Below are 24,301 nucleotides of genomic sequence, written 5' to 3' on the forward strand. Positions count from 1 at the left end.
CTGTGTTCCATGTCAGGTTAAAGGGCTGGACATAACTCCCTGAGATTTAGAGTTTCAAGCAAAGACATACCTTCAACCTCTTTCCCCAGATAACCTCCTGGAACCTGAAGAAAGCAAAGGCAAGGCTTGCACTCTACAGTGGTACTTCTGCTGCAGTGGTCTGTCTCACTTCCTCCCTCCAAGGGTTTGTTTTGTTTTGTTTTTTTTTTTGTTACAGTGTTAAAAGCCTTATTCCCTCTTCACATTTTGTGTAGTGTTTCCCACTCCTGCTCAGGAAAGCGATCCTTTCAAAAGTATTGGGAGACACACAAGCAGGAGATGAAGTTCTGGAACACTGTGCAGCACCACCAGGTGTCTCAAATATTCAGAGTTTCAGAAGCTGGTCATTTCTTTACCTCTCTCAGAAGTGCTTTCTGTGGGTTTTTTATGTTTACCTTTTATGTGTTTTCACTTTTTCTGTTTTGCTTTTGTTTTTATGTTTTGCATTGTTTTTATGCTCACAGCTGGCAGTATGTGGGGTTAAAGTCTTTGTTGCAGATGGGAAATGGGCTGATATCAAACTGAGTATTAAACTTATTTCCATGTACTGCTGACCTTAAAATCAAGAAGAAGCTGTGGGAAATTGCTTTCTATTTAAGCAAAATTTCTTTGAACTTCCATGGGGGCTTTTTTGTCTTCTAGCAGTAATGTTTACAGGCACCTTTTTTTGTTACATTTGTTTTTCTAGGTTATTAGTATCTGCTAATCTAAAAAGGAAACAACAAAAACTACCAAACCAAACAAAGCTCCCTGTTTGTGAGCCATGCTTTTATGAATGCTGTGCCATAATCCCTGTTATTTCATCCCAGAGTTTGTCTTAAAATTAGTGATGGAAACAGCTTAATGAAGGCAAGGATACAGGACAAGTGTCCCACTTACAGCTGCAGTGCACATGATTTTAAGGATATTGGATTTGAACATCATTATACAAATATGTTCACGAAACTCAAGATGCTGTTTGGAAGCTTCCATTGAGGATTTGTATAAGCATGTGTCAGCAGAAATTCAGATGGGAGATGGAGGGTAGGAAAAGGGGTAGTATTGCAGGGTAGAAGCCTTTTCCTGTTGAAATGTCTTCAAAATCTAAAGGAAAATGGCCTTTTTTAATACATGCTTTTTTAGAGCATTGTGGAATATTTTTATTTTTTAAAAGTTTGGTGGTTTTCTAATGTCTGAAGTCTTTTATTCTTGATTAGATGTAATGTAAGTCACAGGGGAATACTTAAAAAGAGTGAACTTTCTGCTTTCTAGCGTTCATATTTTAAAAGACTTAAAATATTATTTTCACTTAAGATGAATATGCATCCCTTTAGAGAAATAGTAAATGTTCCATTTTAGCTTTGATACCAAATATAAGATTTTTGTATAAGATGCAGCTATTGCTTGGTCTTAAAGGACAGTGATTTGGTTTTAATTTTTTCCTTCAGGTAGTTGTTACTTTAATTCTATTTTAAAAAGCCTGAACAGTAAAATATGACATATTCAGTTTCTTTCGTGGACTATAGTGATATTAATGAAATTTAATTGGTTTATATAAATAAAAAATAAAACTGGACCTTTTTGACCTGAAAGTATTTGGTATGTCTGAAAAGAATTATTGTTGTTGTTTTTTTCTAGGACTGTTTCCTTAAGACATTCTGGTTGCTTGTTTTCATGACTTTGAGCCTGTTTAATCAGAGATGGAGCAGATGGACTGCAAACCCTATCAGCCACTATCAAAAGTTAAACATGAAGTGGATCTAACTTACACAAGTTCTTCAGATGAAAGTGAAGATGGTGGAAAGCAAAGGCAGTCTTATGACTCAAGAGAAACTCTGAATGAATATAGCCAAGAGCTAAGACTTAACTATAACAGTCATAGCAGAAAAAGAAAAGCCATCGACCAGTCCACACAAGGTAAATAATTCATTTTATCTACTAATTATGATTATTAGTTCCTGATTGTGCACGATGAAACAATATCAGGAATTGAGCAAACATTTTGTTCTCAAAGGCTTATAGCATCAACCCACTTTTTACCTGTTTTTAATCATACTGCAATGTGAGAAATTTTTTACTTTTTTTTTATTGAAGAAAAAGTGTTTTTTTAACCAGATGGACTGACTGGTATTCTGGAAATCATCACATGCTAACTACAGACAAATATTTTCTTTAGTAGGAGCTACTCTTAGTAACTTTTAGTGATTAATTATTTACTGCCTTTGCATATTTTGGGTGCATTTTGCTATAAAATCAGCATTGAGGCTGCAGGCTATCTCTGCATGTGCTTACAAAGCCTGTGAATTAATTCAAATACAACAATTCTCTTAACATTTCTAATCATATAAATAATTGAGTAATTTAAAAACTGAAGTTAATTAGTGTATTGTAAGAAAAAAAACCCAAGAGTTAAGTTTCTGTTTTAGTCTTTTGCATGATTTGGACAAATATTTGAACAGTGATGATAGCTGAACTAAGGTTAGGAAAAGCTACTATTTAATTAGAGACAGAAGCTAAAGACTAAGACTAAAGAAATAGAAGGAATGAGCAGAATTTACTGCAACATTTCCTGACAGACTCTGTAAACCCACATGCTGCTTTTGTACTCAATGAACAACAGGGCTTATCTGATGCTTTCAGTTCTGTCCCCAGTCCAGGCAGGATGGTGGGACAGGGAGAATATTTGTTGGAATCAGTGTATTGGAAGCAGTGAGAGTCCTGTCCCTTAAAGGTAACAGCAGCAGGGTTCCAGGGCCAGTCACTCCCTGCTCTACAAGGAAGTGGTTCAATTGCATTAAAGTGTGGCCAGTACTTACCAACTAAAAATTATGCTACTTATTTAAAAAAAAAAAACAAACACAAAATCTTCAAACAAGCCACATCACACACACACTCCCTGCCCCCAAAGCCCTCACTCAGAAAAGTCTTCTTCAATTTTCTGAAGATAAAAATAATTTTATTTTTCTGCAAGGAAATGAAAAATAGGCTTTTTGAAGATGGAAAATTTGTCTCTTCTGTGATATGTAAATTAATGTGGAATTTGGAACATCTGTGCTACATAGTTATTGCAGAGTTTTTGTTTTTTACTGTAGATATTCTGCTTCAAGTTAACACCCATGATACTGGTGTTGTCTGAAAGTATCTTTCACAGGAGTAGTAGTACTTGGCTACCTCAGTCTATGTGCATATATTCCCTCCAAAGAGCTACAAAACTGCTATTTCTGGGATGAAAAAGTCACAAACATAGATTCAACAGAGGATTGTTTAGAAAACATATTTGTTTGTTGTTTGTGACTTTATCTTGAACATGCTATGAGAGTTGAATTAACTGAGATATGGCTGTATTATTGTACCTCTGGGTGTACATGCTCTTGTAGATCTCCTTAGAGCAACTCCCTCCTTGCTTGTACCTGTGGCTGTGAAAGCAAAACCTCAGCATGGACCTGGGCCTTGAAGAACACTGGGTCTGCAGTGCTTTGCTGCTATTGATACTCCTGTCAACTGCAGCATCACTGGCTTGGGCACCTCTAAAAGGGCATCAATCACTACTGTAGGCATTAGAAACCAGCCTCTGTGTCGTGTTGAATTTATTCTTCCAGAACATTACCTTTGAAAGCAATCACATTAATAATTTTGGAGAAATGGCCAAATTAGTGTGCATTTCTGTAAGAAGTTGTCAGGCACAAACTTAGCTCAGATACTCAGGAATGACCTGTAAGGAATCAGTTATGTGCATATGCAGACCAGAAAGTATTTTGCACTTACGTTGTATGATTATTTTGTTGAAATTATATGCCCCAAGATTTTTCCATTCAAATTATTTTTTATGAGATACTGTATGAATTTACTTAAACTTCTTAGAGTACTTTGCCAATACGTAGGGCAGCTCTTAAATATTTCCTTATCTGCTAGGCACCTTCTTCCCTGAATCATGTAGGTCAGTATATTATTATTTAACACTGTATTATTCATCTCAAAACTTTTTTGAAATCCTATCCATGTGCACTGATTTGTTATGATGGAGTTGAACCTGTACTAGAAATCATAGTTTTCTCTTGTCTTATGTAATGAATTTAGTTTGGAATTGCTGACATCGTAGTTGCACTGCCAAGTATATCCATTTGGCTTCTCTGGAATTCATCCTGGCATCTTTCTAGTCATTTAAATCATGCTTTTTCTCTGCCACAAATTGAACCTAAATATTTGGCCTGGCAGATTTGGAATATAAAACTGGTGGTGCTCAAAATTCAAAGAGCAAAACAGTTTGTAAAGCTGTGTGTGAAATTTCAGACTTCAGGCAGATATGATTGCAGTTCTAGTACAATCAGTCTGTTTTCAAAAGGATCCCAGGTTTCACAGTGTGGGACCTGGGAGTTCCTAGTGATAGTTGTTTTTTACTCAGTCAACACGAGGAAGAAGCTTTGGGTGTGAACTATGAATCTGGATGACTCCATAAAAATGTAAACAGATTTATTTTTAAAATCCATTCTTTTCTAAAATGCTTCATCAGAATCTTTAACAAAGCTGTTGTTCATGTTTGGCGTATCTTCAGAATGTAGAAAAAGAAATTTAAAAAGCAAAACCAAAACCCTCACAGCACCCCCTTCTCAAAGGGGATGGTTCTGCAGGGAGTGCTGCATCATGCCATTTGCCTAAAATAATTCTACCTATAAAGGCTGCTGGGGCATCGAAGGTTGTATCCCCAGTTAGTGCCATAATGCTCTTCTTTAGTGGCATAATATTCTTCTCTAGCAGAGCTGAAATAGTACCCTGTGTGTGATGAATTAACAGAGTGCACAGTGAGGATAACACCCATGAACCTCATCCTGGAAAGGTGTGAGAACAGACGAGAGCAGTACACACAGTAACAGTCCCGTGTGGAGTGATAATGATGAGATGGCATTCCAAGGAGCTCTAATGATGGAATGTGAGAAGAAACAATGTCAGAATAAAATCATTAGTACAGAGAAACTTCTAACAGGAATGAGTGTAGGGGTGTGAGTACTGATCTAGTTAGGTTTGTGAGAAGAATCGGCAGTTCAGATGTTTATGGAAATTAAAAGAATTTGAATTGGCTACTTAAGCAAGATAGGTTATATAAATTAGATTGGGCAGTCATCTGAATGTAGTAAATAGCTTCAGAGTAAAATGTTATTTGTTGCACAAAGTACTGCTGTATCTCAGCCATTTCTGTGAATATTTTTGTTATAAACAGTTTGTCTATTTCATTATTAGTGTCAATACTGAGGAACTATTTCTATGAAAATATTCAATAGAAATCTAGGATTATGTAAAATTATAGTGCATGGGTTTTATACGTTTGCATATATGGGCAATCTGTATTCAACCACAACTTGACATGACATGAACTTAAAGGAAGCTTTTCAAGAGTTCATCCTGCAGTATTGAAAAGCACTGTTAGTGTTTTGCAAAACATTTCTTGTGTCATTTTGAAAGGCTATGTGATCATATAAGTAGCAAACATTGAAAACAGCATCCAAATACAGAATACTTAACTGCTTACGCTTAACTCTTTACAGTTCCCAAAATTTTATCTCAAATGCTACACTTCAGAGATGTTGGTTAGTTTTACAGGTCTTACAGGAAAAAATATGAAAGAAAAATACCTAAATAAGTACATAAATGATCTATTGATCAAGCAGATTTTTTACATGCTGTTCCTCAGGTTAAGTACTGGTGTCCTTTATATAGAGTCCAGTCCTGAATTCTGTGTCTGGTGTTACTTGCATCAGAAACTTGCAGTTGTCTGACAATTGGAGATTTACTAAATAACACCACAGACTCTTTCAAGCCCAACTAAATTTTACTCAACTAAATTTTGCTCATAGTGAGCAGATACAAAAATCTCATGATGAAGCACCATTGACTCCCAAAGAGTCAGTGCTAAGCACATAATGTGCATATCTAAAAATGCATTATCTTAGTCACTGGAAGGTTCAGAGTCCTTCTTGTCTGAAGATATGTAAACCTGCAATATCTACTCCTGGCAAGATCCTCTTGCAAAGTAAATTCCTGGCAGACCCAGTGTCATACAGTTTGGAGATATTGGCAAACAGAGTAAATTAATTCTTGGAAGAATTGGTAAACATACAGTTTTGTCCTTGAAAGAGATGAAGTAGTAGAATTGGCAGAAGTTGTCAGAAATGTTGCTCTTCTAGGAAAATCATTGATGGACCTGGCTGTGAGGAAGAAAAAGTTCTTATAGATGCACCATACATAGATTGCCTCTCAAGCTTATTTGTGACATGTTTACATAATTAGAACTGATTTCTCCCACAGCTTTCTCTGTTTCCACCAAAGCAAATATGAAAGGAGCTGTACTCTACAAATACTGGAAGTACAGAAAAGCTTTCTGGCTTTTAGGTTAATTATAGATTTGTAAGAAAACACTAGTTTAGAGGAATGAATTCCTGATAGGATAATTATCTGGGATTGAGTCATTGGCATGATAAAGTTTATTGATTGTTAACAATATGAGCATATGGCAGTAAATTTCTGGTTAGATAAACGTTCCTTTCCTGGCAAGTATATTGAACTGCATTATGAGCAAGGCAAAATGGAGTTGTTCCTCACAGGAGAATCCAACAGTAAATAATTTCTGGTAAATCCATGTGAGAAAAATCAGCATTGCTAGTATTGTAGGAAATGACAGGATGCCTCAAAAAATTGGCCTATTTTGCTTTTAGCCCATTAAAAAGTAAGGAAACCTGTTTTGTGGAGTAAAGCTCCAGATTGGTGACATGTTTTCTAAAAAGTGCATATAAGATTATCTCCAGGAGCAATAGGTAAACAGATCCAGCTAAATGCTCAAATTCTTCATCAGATGAACTCCATTGACTCCATGGAGAGTCCAGGGTCACAGTGTGAGAAAGCTCCACAGCCTATGGCCACTTCTGTCTCATCCTCTCTTTTTTAGCTTTCTGATGTTGCCATCTGATTCCTCTTTCTACCCTCTGATACATCCTAGCAATAGCAAGGATACAGAGGCAACAGAAATATTTCCGTGCTGAAAAGCACTTTTGTTCCCTAGAAGGGAAAAGCTACTTGCAAGGTGCAGGAGTAGGAGATCTGTTTCACTATGCATTAAAGTTCAACAATTTTCTGCTTACTAGGAAGGAAGATTTAAACACATCTTAACATCATATGACCAGTCAAAACCAGTTTTACTGATGGTCCTAGACATAAATAAAAGGCATGCTGACAAGCACTGGTAGGAAATTGTCCTGTCAGGAAAATGTCATGGTGGTGTTTTGTCATCTGTGAAGTAGCAGAAGCTTTTTACATAATAACCGTGTTCTCCTCTGATTCCAGAATTATGTAAATCCATTCAGGACAGCAGATCTGCTTTGTGTCTGTGCCAGGGCCATGGAGAGTTGAATTTGGACTGTATGTAATATGTGCTTTTAGTTACAATTACCTTATTTTTAAATTATGTGTAAAGGAAAAAAAAGCCTTTATTAGATTCTCCCCTTAATCTGTTATGTATAATGCTAGATAACAAACTAACAAACCACAAGTCTGTGGTCTAGGGAGCTCTCCCAAAAGGAACCAATGCCAGTAGAGTGATTTTTCATTGTTTTAATAGAGATTTGGAGCACATATCTGGGTGAATTTAGGACTCTATGTTCATAAACTTCCACAAAAAGCAGTTAGTGAAGGGGAAAATTTTATTGAGGGGCATCCCAAATCTCTTGTTATTAAGAAGGTAGAGCTCCAGTGGTAACCTGGTGGCCAGTGGAACAGGGTGTTACAGTTCAATATCACTCCACTGCCAGTTACATATTTGGGTGCCATTTAGTACTCATGTGATAAAGACTATCAATATAAAATATATTACATTGGCTATTTATTAACATGTAAACAGCACATGGTGAAATACATGTTTTATGTTTGTGGCTGAAAGGGAGATTGTTAGTTTTGAGAAGGACAAGAAAAAGAACGTCAAAAATAAAAAGAACGCTCTTAAGAGAACTACTGCTATGCAGTCTTTTAGAAGTAGGGTAGTTTGGAACTCTTCAGCTAGGTGTAGTTACTTCTTTTGTTCCCTGTGTTTTCTTTTTGATGAGATTCATTGGTTAATGAAGGAAGAGATTTTTTTTTTTAACCTTTAAGCTGCGTCATTTGTTCAGGGTTCTGCCTTGAGCTGCTGTGGAAGGTGATTGTAGGACAGTGGAATGATGCATTCCTGGGTACTGTAAGAGGAAGTTACGAGCAGGCTGGTTACAAATGAAACCAATTATTTTTGCAAGCACTTTCTCAGAAATTCTGATTTAAGGACGATTTTTTTTTTAAATGGAAGACTTCTGCTAATATGCTATTACTAGAAAGGGTTATTATTAAAGCAGTTGAGGTATTTTGTATTGTTAGGATTATTTTTTATCTATTTTTTTTTTAATTTTTTTTTTTTTACAGATGCCAGATGCTTAGACTTTTAATGTTTGGGGGGGTTGTTTTGCTAATTTTAGAAAATCTTCTGAAAACTTAAGCATGTTATGTACCTGTGTGCTTTAGATCAGAGACTTGAAGCATAATGAAGTGATGTCTGTAGGTGCACTCAGTTTATCCCTTGTACTGTCTCCTGAAAGGGGCTCAGCTCAGTAAAGGGTGATTTAAAGGTCCTTCAGATTTCTGGGCTGTGGACTAGCGGAAGGAAGCGACAGCTAATAAGCTCCATCTCCTGTTGCTGTATGTTACACCATCTGCTCTGAGTGTTTATGAGCTTCATGTTGTCCAAAAAAAATTACATTCAAGGCAGAGTAAAAGACTCCACACTCCTAAAGCTCCAGTGCATTGTCTCCTCCTGTATTCTCTTGCACAAACAGGGATTCCTGGTGTGCTGTGCTTTGTTTGGCTGGCTGTGTTCTAATCATGGTGGTGTTACTGTCTCCCAGAGAAAAACAGTGCCATGAGAAGTTCCCTGTGGCTTCCTGGACTGCAGCCTTCTGCTCTGTGGGGAGTATCTGCAAACTCTAAGGAAAGGAAAAGCAGCACTTAGATTCAGACCCCTTCCAGAGACTCTTTCTTGATTTGCCAAGTAATTGGAAATTTCTCTCCTTGGAATAACTGGGGTGAGAAAACTGTATGTTTGTGCCTGCATTTGAAATCTCGTGGGGGAATACTTCTCCTTCCCTTCATCAAATCAAAATACATGAGCAAACTGATTGTGCAGGCACTTTTTTCCCCACGAGGCTGAAGTGGATGCTCCCTTCCTAGATCACAGCCATGTTTCAAAAGCTCGTAACCTGCTGTCACCATTCCTGTACAGCTGCTTCCAATCCTGTCTCAGCTGCCATCATCTCTATGAAAAAAAATGCCTCATACAATCAAAAATAGTTTCATTCTCATAAGTAATTCTTCTGATTTAAAAAGTGAGTATCTGAGAGAGAGGGAAAAGTGAGAAAAAACCCATGGAGAGAGGAAATATACTAGCAAAGGATCACAGTGCATTTCCAATCTCCTGTTAACAAACCTCATCTAAAGAATAAAAAAAGCATTCTCCAAATGTTACACAAGCTTAACAATACATTTGTCAGTGCACAGATACAAACTATCTCAATTTCCATTCTCTTCTCTGAATCACCAGTTTTCCATGGTGTCAAATGCCAGAAAACATAAAAGTGAAAATGCACAGTAACACAGCCGGTGTAACAGGAACTGAGGTATTTGTGGAGGACTCATCCATGGACGTGTTCAAGGTCAGGTTGGATGGGGCCCTAAGCCACCTGATGTAGTGAATGCCATCCCAGCCCACAGAAGGGGGATTGGAGCTATATGATCTTCAAGATGCCTTCCAGCCCAAACCATTCTATGATTCTGTGAGATATGGCAACCTTTACAGCAACCTGTGAATACTGATGAAATATCTACAGGAGAGGCTTAAACTCTTGAGTTAATGTTTTGGAATTCTGTCTGTCAAAACCTGGAGTTGTATCTGTTAAATGTTCTTGTTGTATTAATAGAGCCTCTTCCTTACAAGATGGCAAGGGTTAAACCAAGATAGGAACAAGCATCAAGGATTGGGTGTCAGAACAGCGGAACCAGCACACAACTCTGCCTCTGCCCCAAAGTCTGGTTTAATGTACATTCTCTTCCTGTGTCTTTCATGTCACTCTCTTTGAAAGAAAGAAGAGCTGTCATTTTCTGGAACTAGGAATCTCGTTTGCTTATCTTCATTTGTAGAGCAGATGCTGAAACAAAAATCACATTTCTTCCCAGGGTTTCTCATTTATGTATCTGTCAGAAGGTTTTGTACATCTCAAAATAAAGAACTGTCAGGAAGTAGCTCAGTGAGACGATGACACTGCTGTGTATCTGGATAAACAGTGTGGTGGGTGTACTCTAAACAATATAGAGCTTGAATTAGTTTTTCTTTTGAGAAAGAGGCTCAAATTCTTCTGAACTTAGGTCTTTATGTGAAATAAACTGTGAATGTGATTTAAAATCTAAGGTTCTCTTTTCAAAATTTCAGTTTTATTGGAAATTGTTTAAAATCAGTTTCCTGCTGACTGACACTCTTTAGGAAGGCTTTACAACTGGATGATGTAGCTTTAACTCAGATTGCTAAAACAGCATGGAAGGGAATAAGGTAATAGTTGACCCAAGCAGAAAAATTCTTTCACTGCCTGCCCCTACCCACCCAAACACCAGTTACATAACAAAACATGTGAATACTGAGTAATACTGCTGTAGTCACTTCCAGCTGTAACCCGAAGAAAAACAGTCTGAGGACCTAGGAAAGTCACATATCAAAATAGAAAGTGACTGTGAAAGTCACCAAGAGATTATTAGGAAGCCAGCAAATTCAAATTATAATATTAGCACTGTGACTAATCAGATGTAAATTATAAGTTTTGTAAAAATCTATGCTTTATTCAGTATTAATGTCCTGGAATTGATGACCTTTACAGAAGTTGCATGTGTAAGAACATTAGCAACTGGACTGTCAAAATATTGTACTCAGAAATTGACTATTATAGAAACCCTTGTCTATCTCTCTCAGAACTGAAGACAGTAGTATCTGACAGGCTGGATTCTGTGTTGCCACTGACTTTGTCAATGTGAGGTGCTTTGCTCCACACTTGATTTTTGAAGTGCCAGGGAAAAGCCTAGTCCTGTGAGCCAGGAGTGTTGGCTTTGCTTTACAGACAAGGGAGGGCTGTTACTAGTTCAAGATCAGCATCAGGTTGTGCTGCTCATGGCCCCTGGAAGTGAGACACGTCTCTCTTGAGACTGAAGTGCCAAAAACACCCTTCCTGCATACCTGGGAAAGGAGTCTGGACCTCCTGCTGCTGGGACTTTTTGAACACAGAAGTCCAGTGTGAACTGTGTTGATCTTTCCTTGCAAAGGAACTAAATAAAAAAATCAGTTATTCTATTCAGGTAGAGATAGGAATTACTTTTATAGTTTCTTCCCAGTGTTTTCCTTACATTGTTTCTGTTGGAGTTTTCATATTTGCTGTTCCTAGTATTTGTTAGTACTATTGTTATCACTAGATATGTTTGTAGTATTGTCAATAGTAAAAGTTCTACCTGCATTGCTTTAAGGAACAATCTTGTACCTTACACTGTTTAGTCCAGAAAAGTAGCCAGAAAATGTTTTGTGAGATTTTTTGGGATATATGGAGATGCAGAACATTAAAGGAAAGGCAGAAATCAGAAGTGTATGTGCACATGTTTGTGAACTTCAAACAAATTTGGGGTTGTTCTGTGTAACTGGAGTAAATAACTAATAGTTTAAATTGATAAGTATTAGAAATGTTGACTAATAGTTGCCCCCAGAGGTATTTACCTCTGCTGCTTGCAAAATGTATTAGTAATTTCCTCTTGCTGATGTTTCCGCATTTTGTACTTGGGCATGGATTTTGAAATTAATTTGTCTTTTACTCCTTCTGGAAGGAGATACAGAATTCATAAAGAGAAGGGCATGGTATGAAAAAATCCTTGCATGGCAATTGAGAAAGGAAAAAAGGAAAGTAACTGCCTGTTCTTACTGGATAAATCTTCATTTATGTGAGCATATCTTGGATGACCATCATGTCTGTTACCTAGTGTAAGAACTGTGATGAAAACACATGCATAACAATATTTCTCCTCCCATTGTGACTGCAGCCACATAAAGAATATCTTGGCTGCATTAAATATATTTCATTTCTCCTCCCACGTATCCAAATTTTCTGAGCCAGTTCAGTATTTATTAATACTTAGTGAGTTCTAGTGAAAAAAGTAAAATAAACAAAGAAGTAATAAATTGACTGGGGTATCTGTTTGCATGATGTCACTGAGCACAGCATAGTTTAAGGTCAGAACACCCTGTACTTGTGTCTGTGATGAAGGACACTGTGCCCTTCACCTGCCCAGCTGGCACAAGCAGAACTTTCAGCTTTACACTATTTCTGCAGGTAGAGCTAAAACTGAACATAGTAACTTAAACATCCTTATTCAAGAATGCCTTATACCAAGCTGGTGTTCTGATACACTGATGATGGTTTGCATTGCTTCCCCAGCATTTAAACTTAGCTTGAGGAATTTTCACAGATACTTTGGGGGTTTTATTGATTTTAAAAATTAATTTCCTAATTATTAATTTCCTTAATAAATTAATCCGTTAATTTTTATAGGTTTGTGGTTTTAGTCCTAGGAGAAACTATCTGACACACAGTTTTGTATTTTGCTGTGGTCTTTGGATTAAGACTTTATTTTTTGTAGAATTTTGCTGTGAAGATACAGGAGAAAATTAATTTCCTATGTCTGTTTATGGATAAAAATACGAAAAATCTCGTGCCTGTTTTTAATACTAATTCTATATGAAAATAGTCCTTTGCCTTCACTACTGTAAATAACAAAATAATATTTATTCTTTAACAACAAATGAGTATATTATGAATTATGTATTGTGTGTGTCAGTACGTGACCTTGAGTAGTAACCTTTGGCAGAAGTGTGTAATTAGTGGCTTTGGAAAGGAAATATTTGTAGGATTTACTTGGTTGGTTTGGTTTTCATACAGATTCTCAAAGGATTAATTGTGATGTTGATTCTAGGGATATGATTCAACCTGGTAACAGTGAGAATTATGCCTGTGGGTGTGAGTTTAAGCTGATACTGTAGCAATAGTTACTTAAAAGTTTGCAGTTAATTGTTGGATTGTTGGCTATTGATCTGTAGAATGTTAGTGTTCAAGGATGGATGCTAATAGTTTTACTTTTATTGTATGCTAAGGAAACTAATCTGCTTTCAGACAATTGAAAGAAAAAGCCTTACTGAATTATTTGTGCATCTTTATGCCCTAGCTGCTGGATTGTATTCTTGAAGATTTCACTGTTTTTAAAGTATCTCTTGGCTCATCCCCACACTTTTACTACTTCATTAATAGCATTTGAGGACTTTTGGCACACATTTTCTTTGGGATTTTTTGGGGGTTTGGGTTGTCTAGTTGATTGGTTTGTTTTCCCCCAGTCTGATAAGATCTATTAAAAAATAAGGAAAACATTAAAAATTGAAAGTGTCCTGTTTCAGTCCCTCAGTGGTGGCTGTTGTGCTTTTGGGGCAGTTGCCAGGTGTTCAGCTGGCTGGAGGCTTGTGCTGCTCACAAAGAAGTTGGCAGAGACTGGCTGTACCTTTAGAAATGGTTACCTCTGAAAAATTTTATTACTGTAAAGAAGGAAGGTGTTCTCTGACAGAGATTTTGGAGTTGTGGAGAAAAGGAAGGGCTGGTGTTGGGTACCCCAATGCTATTTAGTGCTTGCAGAAATAATTGCAGTGATGTATTTCTTGGTGTAGGGATGGGCATACATTCAGGAATAAAAAAGCTATTTAGCTTGTATTTACAAACTGTAATGGGGGGTAGCTCTGCCTGCTGCAGGCTGTGTCTCCAGTTCATGAATTCCTGGCACCCATCTGTGTGTCATACAGCTGCACTAGACCTCGGTACAAAGAGAGCTGTGTCAGCTTTGGCCAACTTCTGCCTAACATTATCTCAGCTATCCAGTGAAATATTATTCAGCCTTGAATTCACCCATGTGATGAATATTCATTTCACAGGTAATTATTGTCATCCTTGAACAGCTCCACTCACACAGACCAAACTTCTCACGCAACCCATCATTGCTGTCACTGTTTTGGCAGCATGGAGCTTATGATTCCTCATGCTTTAATAATGCTCCATCATCTGTGCTATCAGATTTGGGTCAAATGACCATCATAAGGGTTAGAAAACTCTTCATTTATGCAATGCTTTAGGAAAAAGAAGAGAGGTACCTACCACTCATCTTTGCATGTGCTTCCCTAAATCCCTGACCTGAGCTAACAGCACAGGGGCCACCAAGAAGGCACTTGTTTGCTGTAACTTGGTGCTCCAGTTTAGATACCCAATGTGATCAACTGAGTGTCCAGACAATATATTTCAGGATTTTTAAGTTTTTCTACAAGATTGTAGTTACTAAAAGAAATCTCAGTCCTTAAACTGGATGTAGTAATGGCTTAACCAATTGTCAATTGAGTGGAATAATGTTGCTAGCAAGTACCTATATTTCAGTTTAATTTTACGATCTTTTTGGAAGAATTATGTGCATAAAATACATTTTAATGGCTAATAGATCCTACTAAAGGATAAAAAATATACATAAATACTGTTTTCTTTCTATTCTCTAAGTAAATATTATTACTGTTGTTATTGTTATCATATAAATGAATAGAAGTGCTAAATGGCTACAATTACAGTGGTAAGAGATCAGTAAGTGTCTGAACTGGTTAGAGTTCAGCAGCAGATTGTTTGCAAATGAGGCATTTACAAACTTGATGTCTTTGACAACATTCTGAACAATTTTACAATGTTTGTATCGTTACTTTTTAAAAATGGCCTCAAAACATGTTTAGCAAATGTGTCCATTGTAATTTCAGCAAGATAGTCTAAGCAAGAAGTCAACTGTATTAAACAGGAAAATACTGACTTGTGGCATTTTCTGGCCAGTATCTCTTCAGTTGGTCAGTAGCAGAGCATCTGACAGGTTGCTTCTCACTCAGTGTTTAGTTGTCTGTCCCAGCATTTGTCCACTGATTCCTCATTTTGAATTGAAGAAAAGCAGGGAGATGTGGGAAGGGGACAGTTGTGGGGTGTACATACTCTTCTGAATGTGTATGTTGTTGACAAGATGGTTGAAGACTGTCGTGTTCAAACTCACTGAGTTCAAGTCCATCCTCCCTTCCTTCTCCCTCCACTGGGAGTGCCAGCACTGAAAATGCCTGCTCCTTTTTCAGTGCTCGGTTCATGTGCTCTCTGGAACAGGACTCAGGCTGGTTTCTCAGAGCTCTATCTGATTAGTCAAGTCAGCGAGGATCTTACTGTGTTTTTAAAGATCCCTTTTTTAATCTCCTACAACCAAATGTGTTGGGGGTTTTTCATTGACAGCCACTTCTGGATGTGCTGCTTGCATCCTTTGCCAGTTGTCCTGATCAGCTGTGCTGTTTATTTCCCATTTGCTCTGTCACTGCTGTGTCTAATATTGGACACAGCACGAGATGGTGCAGCTCAGGAAATGGTGAAGCAGCTGGTAGGGAAATGAGACAATACTAAATGGAAAAATTGTGAAAAAAGGCAAAATCCACATGTGACTTGTACATTCTATGGGGAACTGGATTTTGTAAAGACTCTGCACTTGGCATATTTGAATGAAACAAATTTAATAGGAAAAAACAATGGAAAAGGGTTAACACATAGTGTTATCTGCTAGAAGAAACTTTTTTACATAGGTTCCTTTTTTTCTTGATCTGAAAAAAAAAAAAGAAGCTTACATAACTGGATATTAGCCTGGCGGGGTTTCTGATACGTTTTTTCCCTGTAAAATAGTTAAATTGAAAGAAAAATAGACACTTAATTCTGTGGACTGTCTCTAAGTACCTCTAAAATGCAGTGTTTATTACAAAGAGAATGTGCTGCATGTGTTAAAACTGTGAAGTTTATAATTACATGGTTTAAGTCTTTTTGTTCTGGGGGTTTTTCCGCCCCTCCTTAATATAGTGAGTTCATGTGTGAGCTGGACTTTTCAGCGGAGGAAACAGTTGCTGCTGCAGTCCTTACAGAACAGCCAACAGTAGAGCTAAACTGTGTTTTCACAGAATAAAACTGAAATAATTCAGACACTGAATGCTCCTATAGCATTCCTGTTCTTAGATCTCCAGCATGATTGAGGATTGCTCAGGTGAGGGTAGGGCCCTCTTCCTCTCAAACCACCTGTCCCCTTGGCATGTATTAAAGTATATGAAGTTCCTCTAAACTAAATGTATATATTGTGCTTTTTCCTGATCATCTGTGGCCTTAGTGTTTGAATTCTGCACAGATTCTTTTAGCAGTACATATAAATGTCGTTGAACATGGTTTAATACACAGTTGCTCTCATTTTTGTTCGAATCTGGTGTTTTCTCTGGAGTCTCTGTTTTCAGTGCTTTATCCCTTATGTGCCCCTTTTCTGATCATGGCTTAATTACATTTTAAGTGCCTTCTGTGTTACTGTCTCCACTGCCTCAATTAGTTCACCTCCAACTGTGTGAATATTTTAATAACAAGGCACAAAGTATTTCTGGCAATACAGAGTGTGAGCTGTGCTTATCAGCCCATGGCAAGCTTTCCTTCAGGGCATGACAGAGTTTACAGAGGCACTGTAGGTTAATATGTTAGTGCCATTTGGGTTTGATTTATTTTCTTTGGGTTAGTCTCAGCTGCAGCGCAGGCTCTTAACTTTGACTCTTCCTGAGCATCGTTGATCGAGCACCTTTGCAGAACCAAGAATTATGGAGAGCTCACAGGCTCACAGCTGTAGCACCCAAGGTATGTTAACTATGAAGAAAGACACCAGTGTGCAGCTTCTGTTCCACAAATAAATGACTGAAAGGCAGATGCTGGAAAACTTTAGAAGCAGATTTTATGGGCAGTGTAATACTGTAGGCAGTTCTTCCTTGGCTTTCAATCTGTTAAGATACAAATTATTTCATTTTCTGATTTCCTTTTTCAGGATTTATCTAACAAAGTTGGTAACAACTTTGAGCTCTCTCATGTTAGGTAGTCAGCCTCCCAGCTGTTTTTCTACACATTTGCAATATATTTGTATCTATTTATATGAAGATGAAGGGGATTTGGTTTTAGTTGTAGATACCCAACACTACCTCTGATTTGCGTTAGAAAGAGTAGGTGCCTGCCTGCTAATTGTCAACATCGAGGAATCAGAGAAAACTCTTTCAGTGTCAGTCAGTGACTTGTCATTTCCCATATCAGTTATATGGCTGTGTCTTTGTGAAAGATTAAAGCACAATTAAATCTCGGGCTGGAGGTTTCAAAGTCAGAGGATAGAATAGCTGCTAAAATGAATGCCACAGGTCTAAAGGAGCAGTTTAGTATTTTAAAACAATTACAACTCTCATTAAGAAAGGGCAGGGAAACTAAAGAGGGCTAGAGCTGTAAAAACTGTAGTCGAGTGCTCCTAGTGATACTGGAGTCATTTCATCATGTTGTGGCTGTGTTCCCAAAGCTGGGCTAAGTTTTGATGCCAGATTATGGGATCTCACACTTGTTTAAACTTCCTGACAATGTACAGAAGTCTTTTGATTTTGATACTTAATGCCCTTTGGAGTAGCACTGGAATGATGGTGGTACTTCCCTCTTTGGGAGCTCTATATCAAATCTTGAGATGGAAAGTCTTGTAGATACCGTATTATATGCTTGAGAACTTTATCATGCTGACAAAAATGTATCAAATTTTCATCTTGGTAGTCATGATATGCATTTTAGGATAGTACATGTTTTAAGATGTATTTATTTAACTCAATTGATAATGATGTTGTGTGATGTCATAGTGATGCAAGATTACCCCAAAATTATTTTCTGGGGATACACAGCTGGGATGGTGCCACCACTTTCAGCTGAATTTCTTTGATGCATTTTGGTGATATAAGCCCCAACAATTTTGTGGTTTGTGGTTTGCAGTTGCAGATACAGAATGTAGTAGTCTTTATAACAAACATAATTGCCTTTAGAAATACAGTGTAGAAGAACAAATGTCGGGGAATACCAGAAAATCTAATAAAGATCTTGTAAAAAAATTAGTTAAGCAGTTGAAAAAAGTTATTGTGATTGTACATGTAAAAATACAATATGCAAACCCAAAGATTTTCATTCAATTGTTCTAATATTAAACTGCAGCAGAGCTGACCTTTCAGTTTGAACTGCTGTTACTGAAATTTCTTTTGTAAACCGAACACTTGAGGACAGGAGGAAGCAGAAGTGGTCAGAATTATGTGAAGGCAGTTAACTCTCCCATCTCTTGATCAGATGGAACACTTGATGACAAAACCCTCAAAAGATCTGGGGGGAAGAGGGGCTGTTTGACTGACAAGCTGTGTCCCCAGTCGGCTGATCAAATGGAACAGACATGCCAAGTTGTCTTCCATGTGTTCTCACTGATGTCAGATTGACAGCAGGATGTAATTGGATGTGAATGGAAGTGCTGAGGAGCTTGTGCACATGCTCATGCTTTCTCTTTCCTCTTCCAAGATTTATCTGAAGGGTGAATTTGTTTGTCTGAATGTTTCTTAACAGTTCAATTTAAATTAAAAAATACACTGCTTTCATAGTAGATGTTAATTTATTAAGTTCATGCCCCCACATGTAAATTTTTGCATAATCTAGAAAAAAAAAGGAAAAAGAAGTGCACATACCTGCACCCTTAATCAAACATAAGTCAGAATCAAACTGTTTAGTTGCCCCAAGTTTCATTGCGGGGCATCTTGCAGTCTGATTTCAGTTTTTTTTCCAGTGGAAAAACACTAAAAAGCTGTTAGTAAATTTATGGGGAAAATGGAATATTTCAACAGTGAAAAATTGATTCATGGATTGGATTTTCAAAATCACAAAACAAAGCTAGATTTCTGGTTTTATTTTTGGGGCATAACCCAGTGTCTTTTGAAAGCCTCACCTAAGAGATAGTTTTAAAATGCTTCATAGTCTGGCCAGCAGTCATTGCCCCAGGGCAGGGTGCTGCTCCTGTTCTACTTGCTTCTGGGATGGCAGCAGCTAACTGCTTCTTGTGCTCTTGTGCTCAAATGCTGTTCCCTGGTTCCCATTCTCACTACACAAGGTGTTGCTGGTGTCAGGTATCTCTTCCTTTAAGGGATTTTGCCTCTAGGTGCTTAGACCTCTCGGTGATACCTTCTCCCTTGCAAATACATTTTCCTAATTTTCAGCATTTTTAACAGTTAATTGGAATGTGAAGAAATGGGACTTGGTCAGTGCAGTCATGCTGAAGCCTTTTGGTCCCTTGTGCTGAATTGACACATTCACTGATCACTCACTGAAACTGGCACAAGGGGATCAAAGCCTCCTTCCTCTACTCCAGCCTGGCTCAGTTTGCTCTCTGCCTTCCATTCATGTCACTTCAAAGGAAGATGGCTAGCAGTACCCTTGATACTCTCTTAAGCTACTTTAAAATTATATTAGAGCTTTGTAGTTGCTGGTGAAAGTTAAGGTGAGGAGCTGAGCTACTCTGATGATTCTTTTTGAGCATTGTCTGTGATCTGAGTGCCTCAGGTCTGCTGAATGTCCCAACGGTAAAGGAGAAGATTTCTGGTAAATCAATGTTGATAGCAGCTCTCTAAAAGTCTTTCCACTATTACAAAGTTATGCACTTGCCAGATGCTTACTCTGAGAGAGTCACAATGACCTAAAGCCTAAGTGCTACCCTGGCCCACTGGCTGCATAGAATTAACTTCTGGATTGACAGCCCTGAAAATTAAAATTTAGTTTAGACTTCTGGATTTTTGCATGTGTAGCCTTCTAAAACTATATCAGTGAAATTTATAAAGATACCTGCTTTTCACATCTTCTATTTTAAAAAGATTTTGGTGCTCATGTATCTAAAGTTACTGGTTTGACTGCAATTTTAAAAACTAAGAAATTTCAGTATTTTGAGATATAAACAGTGTATTTTAAATGTATTTTATAAACCAGAATCAAAACCGTTGATAGACATAGTTTTCATATCTTTGTCTCTTTCTTGTTTTAGGAAGTGATACCTGACATGCTTAGGTGTCACAGACTTCTAAAACTGAAGTTTGAATGAAAGGGATTTTGGTTTAATTTTAACTGCTTTCAGAAATTGTTACCAGAAAAGCATGGCAGAGTTGAATTCAAGTTTGTAGGGACAGAGCAACGATCTGAGGGTAATTTCACTTTGAAGAATGTTGGTACTCTGCACTCTGTTTTGTCAGCCTTTCTTGTCTGAAGTGCTATACAGACTTGAGAACGAGATAGAATCACAACATCAGCTTTGCCTGTTGAGGACTGTGAATGCTGGACTGGACTAGAGGTAGCAGTAAAGTACCCACCTGCTTCACATGCTGCTTAATCTTGAGGAAGACTATTTGTTCATGTGAAACTCTTTCAAAAGGAAAAGTTAGTTAATCTGCTTGACATAGTTTGATTCATAGTTCTAGTGCTCTTCATGAAAGTCTTAGTTATTCTAGGTTTAATTTTGAAAATTTAATCACAAGAAGACAGGATTCATTATCTATTGCTTCCCTCAAACACAAATGGAAATGCCAAAACTTGTAATAGAAAAATTATTTTAGAGCCAAGGAGCTTTTAAAATACTTGAAAGAAAACTGGACTCAGTGATCTTGGAGGTCTCTTCCAGCCTAGTCATTCTATTGTTGTTGTTGAATTCTGGTGTTGGAATGCTTTTCTCTTATGATAGAGCTTTTAGAAACATAAAATAATTTTTTCTTTAAAATCCTTAACTTTTTAACAGATTTTTGCATATGGAAAATTAAATTATAAGTGAATCTATTGTAAGACAAGCTTTTCCAGACTCTAGTTCATTTGTAATACTAAAAGAATTCAATTTATCGTCACAAATGATATTGAGGTTCTTTCTCATCTGTGATAATTGTATTTTTACCCTCTTGTCTTTAGTAGGGTAGAGTTAGTGTGGCCATTATTTGAGAATAAGTTGGTTTCCTTTATCTGAAATTTAGGTTAAATGCTAATTCCTGGCATTTGCTATGGTTTTATAACTTTAAAATTCATTAAAGGAAAGATATTTATGAGTACCTGCAGTAGAATTTTCTATTTAACAGAATCCTGTGAATGGACGTATTTTACCTCATAAAGCCACATTATGGAGTAGTAAAGGCCATAGCCAGTAATAATTCAGATGTATTTGAATTTCAAGGATTAAATTTCTAACCAATACTGTACAGAGAGTGTTGCTTCCTAAATTAAAATGAGACCTGCTGCATCCACACTGTAGCTCCAAAGATGCCTCCTCTGGCATCTTGTTAGTTGATAAACTCTTGAAAAACAAAATCTCTAACATTAAAAATTTCAAGTGATCTCCAATAGAATATGCTGCTTTTGGGGACAAAAAAAGTTCATCTATGTCCCCATAGGGTCAAGATGATTTCTGTGCAAAAATTCCATATTTATGTTGATTTCAACAGTAGTAAAAATAAAAATTAATATCTGAGGACTCCAGGAGAATAATTTAAGAGATTCAGTCTACTTCTGTGCTCTTTCTTTAAAACTTGTAGAATTAGTCTGAAGAAGATACTAGGAAGATATTTTCCATGAGGCATGAGTGGAAACCTCATCCTCTGGTACCTCTAGGGAAGGACCTGAAGAATAAAGACTTTTTCTTCTTCGTAGGTTTCACAAGCCAAAGAGTTTCCTGAAAGTGCAGCCTCCTTTCCTAATCCCTTAGCTGCCTAACCTGCAAATTTAACTCCTTATTGTTGTAACAAACTCTGATTCCTCCTTTATTCCTCCTTTAATTGTTATTACTGATATTTTTGAACTTTCTATCATCTCTGCTGGAAACTGGAGGTTAATGTAAGAAAGTGAGCTACATAAATAAGAGAATGCAAGGAAAAGTTGAAATACAGCAAAATAAAATTTGCAATACAATGCATTTGCTATAGATGTATAAAAATCAAATGGTGTATTTTATATGGTTATTTATGTGCAATATGTGTATCAGTTTTTATTTACTAAAATATATTCAGCAGAGAAACAGTTCCAGACTGTAGCAATAATGCAATTGGTGATAAACATGAGATTTCTAAAACAAATTAATATTCAGTGTAATGTGGTTTTGAAAATTAATTGATTTTTGGCTGCTTCTTCAATGACCTTTGTATGGACAGTTACTGGAGCTTAATGTCTCTGAATTATATTGTTCTAGGAAAGATCTGGTATGCTTTCAACATGGAAACAAGTAAGATCTTTGACTAAACAAAAAACATATACACAAAAGCATTCAAAAAATGTATGTAGCAGGTTGTGTTTCATGAATGCCTTTATAAAGCAGCTTAAGATCTCTGCACATTTAATTCTCAAGTCCAGCAACCAGCCAGTAAGCCACAGTCCTCAGGTGAAAAATGAGAAATTTTAAGGGCTGTTGAACACATGAAATTTAGCAAAGTGCTCAATAGCCCTCAAAATTTCTCATTTAGGAGAATGCATATATATTGCTTCCAAAAATGAAGGCAAACTTCAGGGTTTTTTTTTTTCTAATTTACATTTCTTCCTCACTCCTTCCCTCCCTCCCAAAGTCTGTGAGTCTCTTATACCATGAGTAGCTGGTCTGCCATTCTGCTTGTTTAGTAGCACATATAATCCACTGCAGATTAAAGCACTGGAGTAAGTTCAGTGTGAAAAAATATACACCAAGTTGTGGTGTAACACTAAAATCCCAACCCATTAACAAAAGTGCATTTTTGGGATATTTTTCCCTTGCATTCCCAATATGCTCTCTCAGATATAAGCTATAAACATGACGCTTTTCAGGTTAGTGTGTGTTATTTGCCTTTCTGGAGTTCCTTCCTTGTTCTCTTCCCCAGCTCTGATGTTTCCAGTGTTCTCAAAAACCCTCCAGTCTGAAAGAGGACACCAGGCCAGATATGTATCATGGATTTAAAATTCCAGGACTGATATTTTCTCCTTGACTTTGAGCTATTTAGTCTCTTTTAAAATTTTATATTTGCAGAAAGAGCAATTTGTATTTTTTCATCCAGAGAATTGATTTTGTGTGTGTTTGAGCACAGTGCATCCTCAGAAGAAACACCTCATACCAAGAATCAAGAATAAAATTAATTTGTGAATCAGTGATGTTTAAAGACTTTTAAAATCAATAAATTGCAATTGCTTAATTATGTGATGGAGTTCATAAAAGGCACCTAATTGCAAGATGTAAAACTATTCCAGTTTATAAATAAATTATATTTTTCTGTAAGCTCTTTCTCTAGTTGATCACATAGGTCAATTAAGTAATTTAAATGATTATTTATCATTTTGTTATTTATACAAAGTAGTAATTACCATAAGTGAATAGGAAAACTGGAAAGGAAGGTTCTTCATGCCCATCACTGTTTTTACACTCATTTTATATTTCTTTTATCTTCTTTGCTTTTGGGTTACTTTTTCTCTGTTCTGAATATTTATTTATCAAAATAAATATTTATTTATATTCCCAGTTAGTTGGTAGAAATTAGTAAAATTCTTGGAAAATGGCAACATTGAGGAGATTCCACAAGTCCTGCAAGTCCAAGTTTACAGAATTAATGGGCTGGAGAGAAGGGCCTCCATGGTCTTTCACTAGGGCAATTTTTATTTTTATTTTTTTTTAAACCTGTGACAGAAAAACTAAGAGTTGCAGAGAGAGTAGCTGGCACACAATTACTCCTGACCACACAGTGGACAAAGAAATAGTCCTGATGATGCACTGGGATAAGTGTTTTATATCTTCATGATAATCCTAACTATAGGTTTTTAACTGTAATGCTGGCTAAATTGATGGCATAATAAAAAAGCCCTTCATGAGTTGCCTGGAGTTTTCAGTAGCTCTGTTAGTGAGCAAAGCTGGAGCTGTGCTAGAACTGCCAGGTCAGCTGCCCAGTTCTCATATCAGCCTTAAACAGCAGAGGCACCACTGTCCAACTTCTCTTTAACTGCTTATGTCTGAGGAATTTTATTTTTTTTAAAAATAAAAAATTGTATTTAGACATAGAAAGAAAGGGGTCTGTTAATTGAAATGCTGATTTATTTTTTTTTAACAAAGCTTTATTTCCTTTTCTTAGTCATTAGATTTTTTTATATTTCTTCATGCATTACTTTTTGTAAAACTAAATTAGTATCAGTGTGAGATAAAGTACTTGTTTTTTTAATGATTGTGTTACAGTTGGCACCATGAGGGTCAAGAGTTAAAAAATCCTCTCATCATCTTC

At 36.8% G+C, this 24,301-nt stretch overlaps 1 protein-coding gene across 8 annotated transcripts in view; it reads left to right on the forward strand.

The window, feature by feature from the left end:
* TENM1 (teneurin transmembrane protein 1) overlaps positions 1 to 24,301 on the forward strand; it is a 353,764-nt gene that overhangs the window by 113,764 nt on the left and 215,699 nt on the right. For all 8 annotated transcript variants that reach the window (XM_086850669.1, XM_086850668.1, XM_086850671.1 and 5 more), the window contains exon 2: positions 1,657 to 1,935. In XM_086850669.1, the coding sequence (XP_086706795.1) occupies positions 1,719 to 1,935 (217 nt within the window). In that variant the 5' untranslated portion in view covers positions 1,657 to 1,718. The remainder of the gene's footprint in view (positions 1 to 1,656; positions 1,936 to 24,301) is intronic.

This window comes from Cyanistes caeruleus, chromosome 14 (genome assembly GCF_971803275.1).
Source record: "Cyanistes caeruleus chromosome 14, bCyaCae1.hap1.1, whole genome shotgun sequence".
NCBI lineage: Eukaryota > Metazoa > Chordata > Aves > Passeriformes > Paridae > Cyanistes > Cyanistes caeruleus.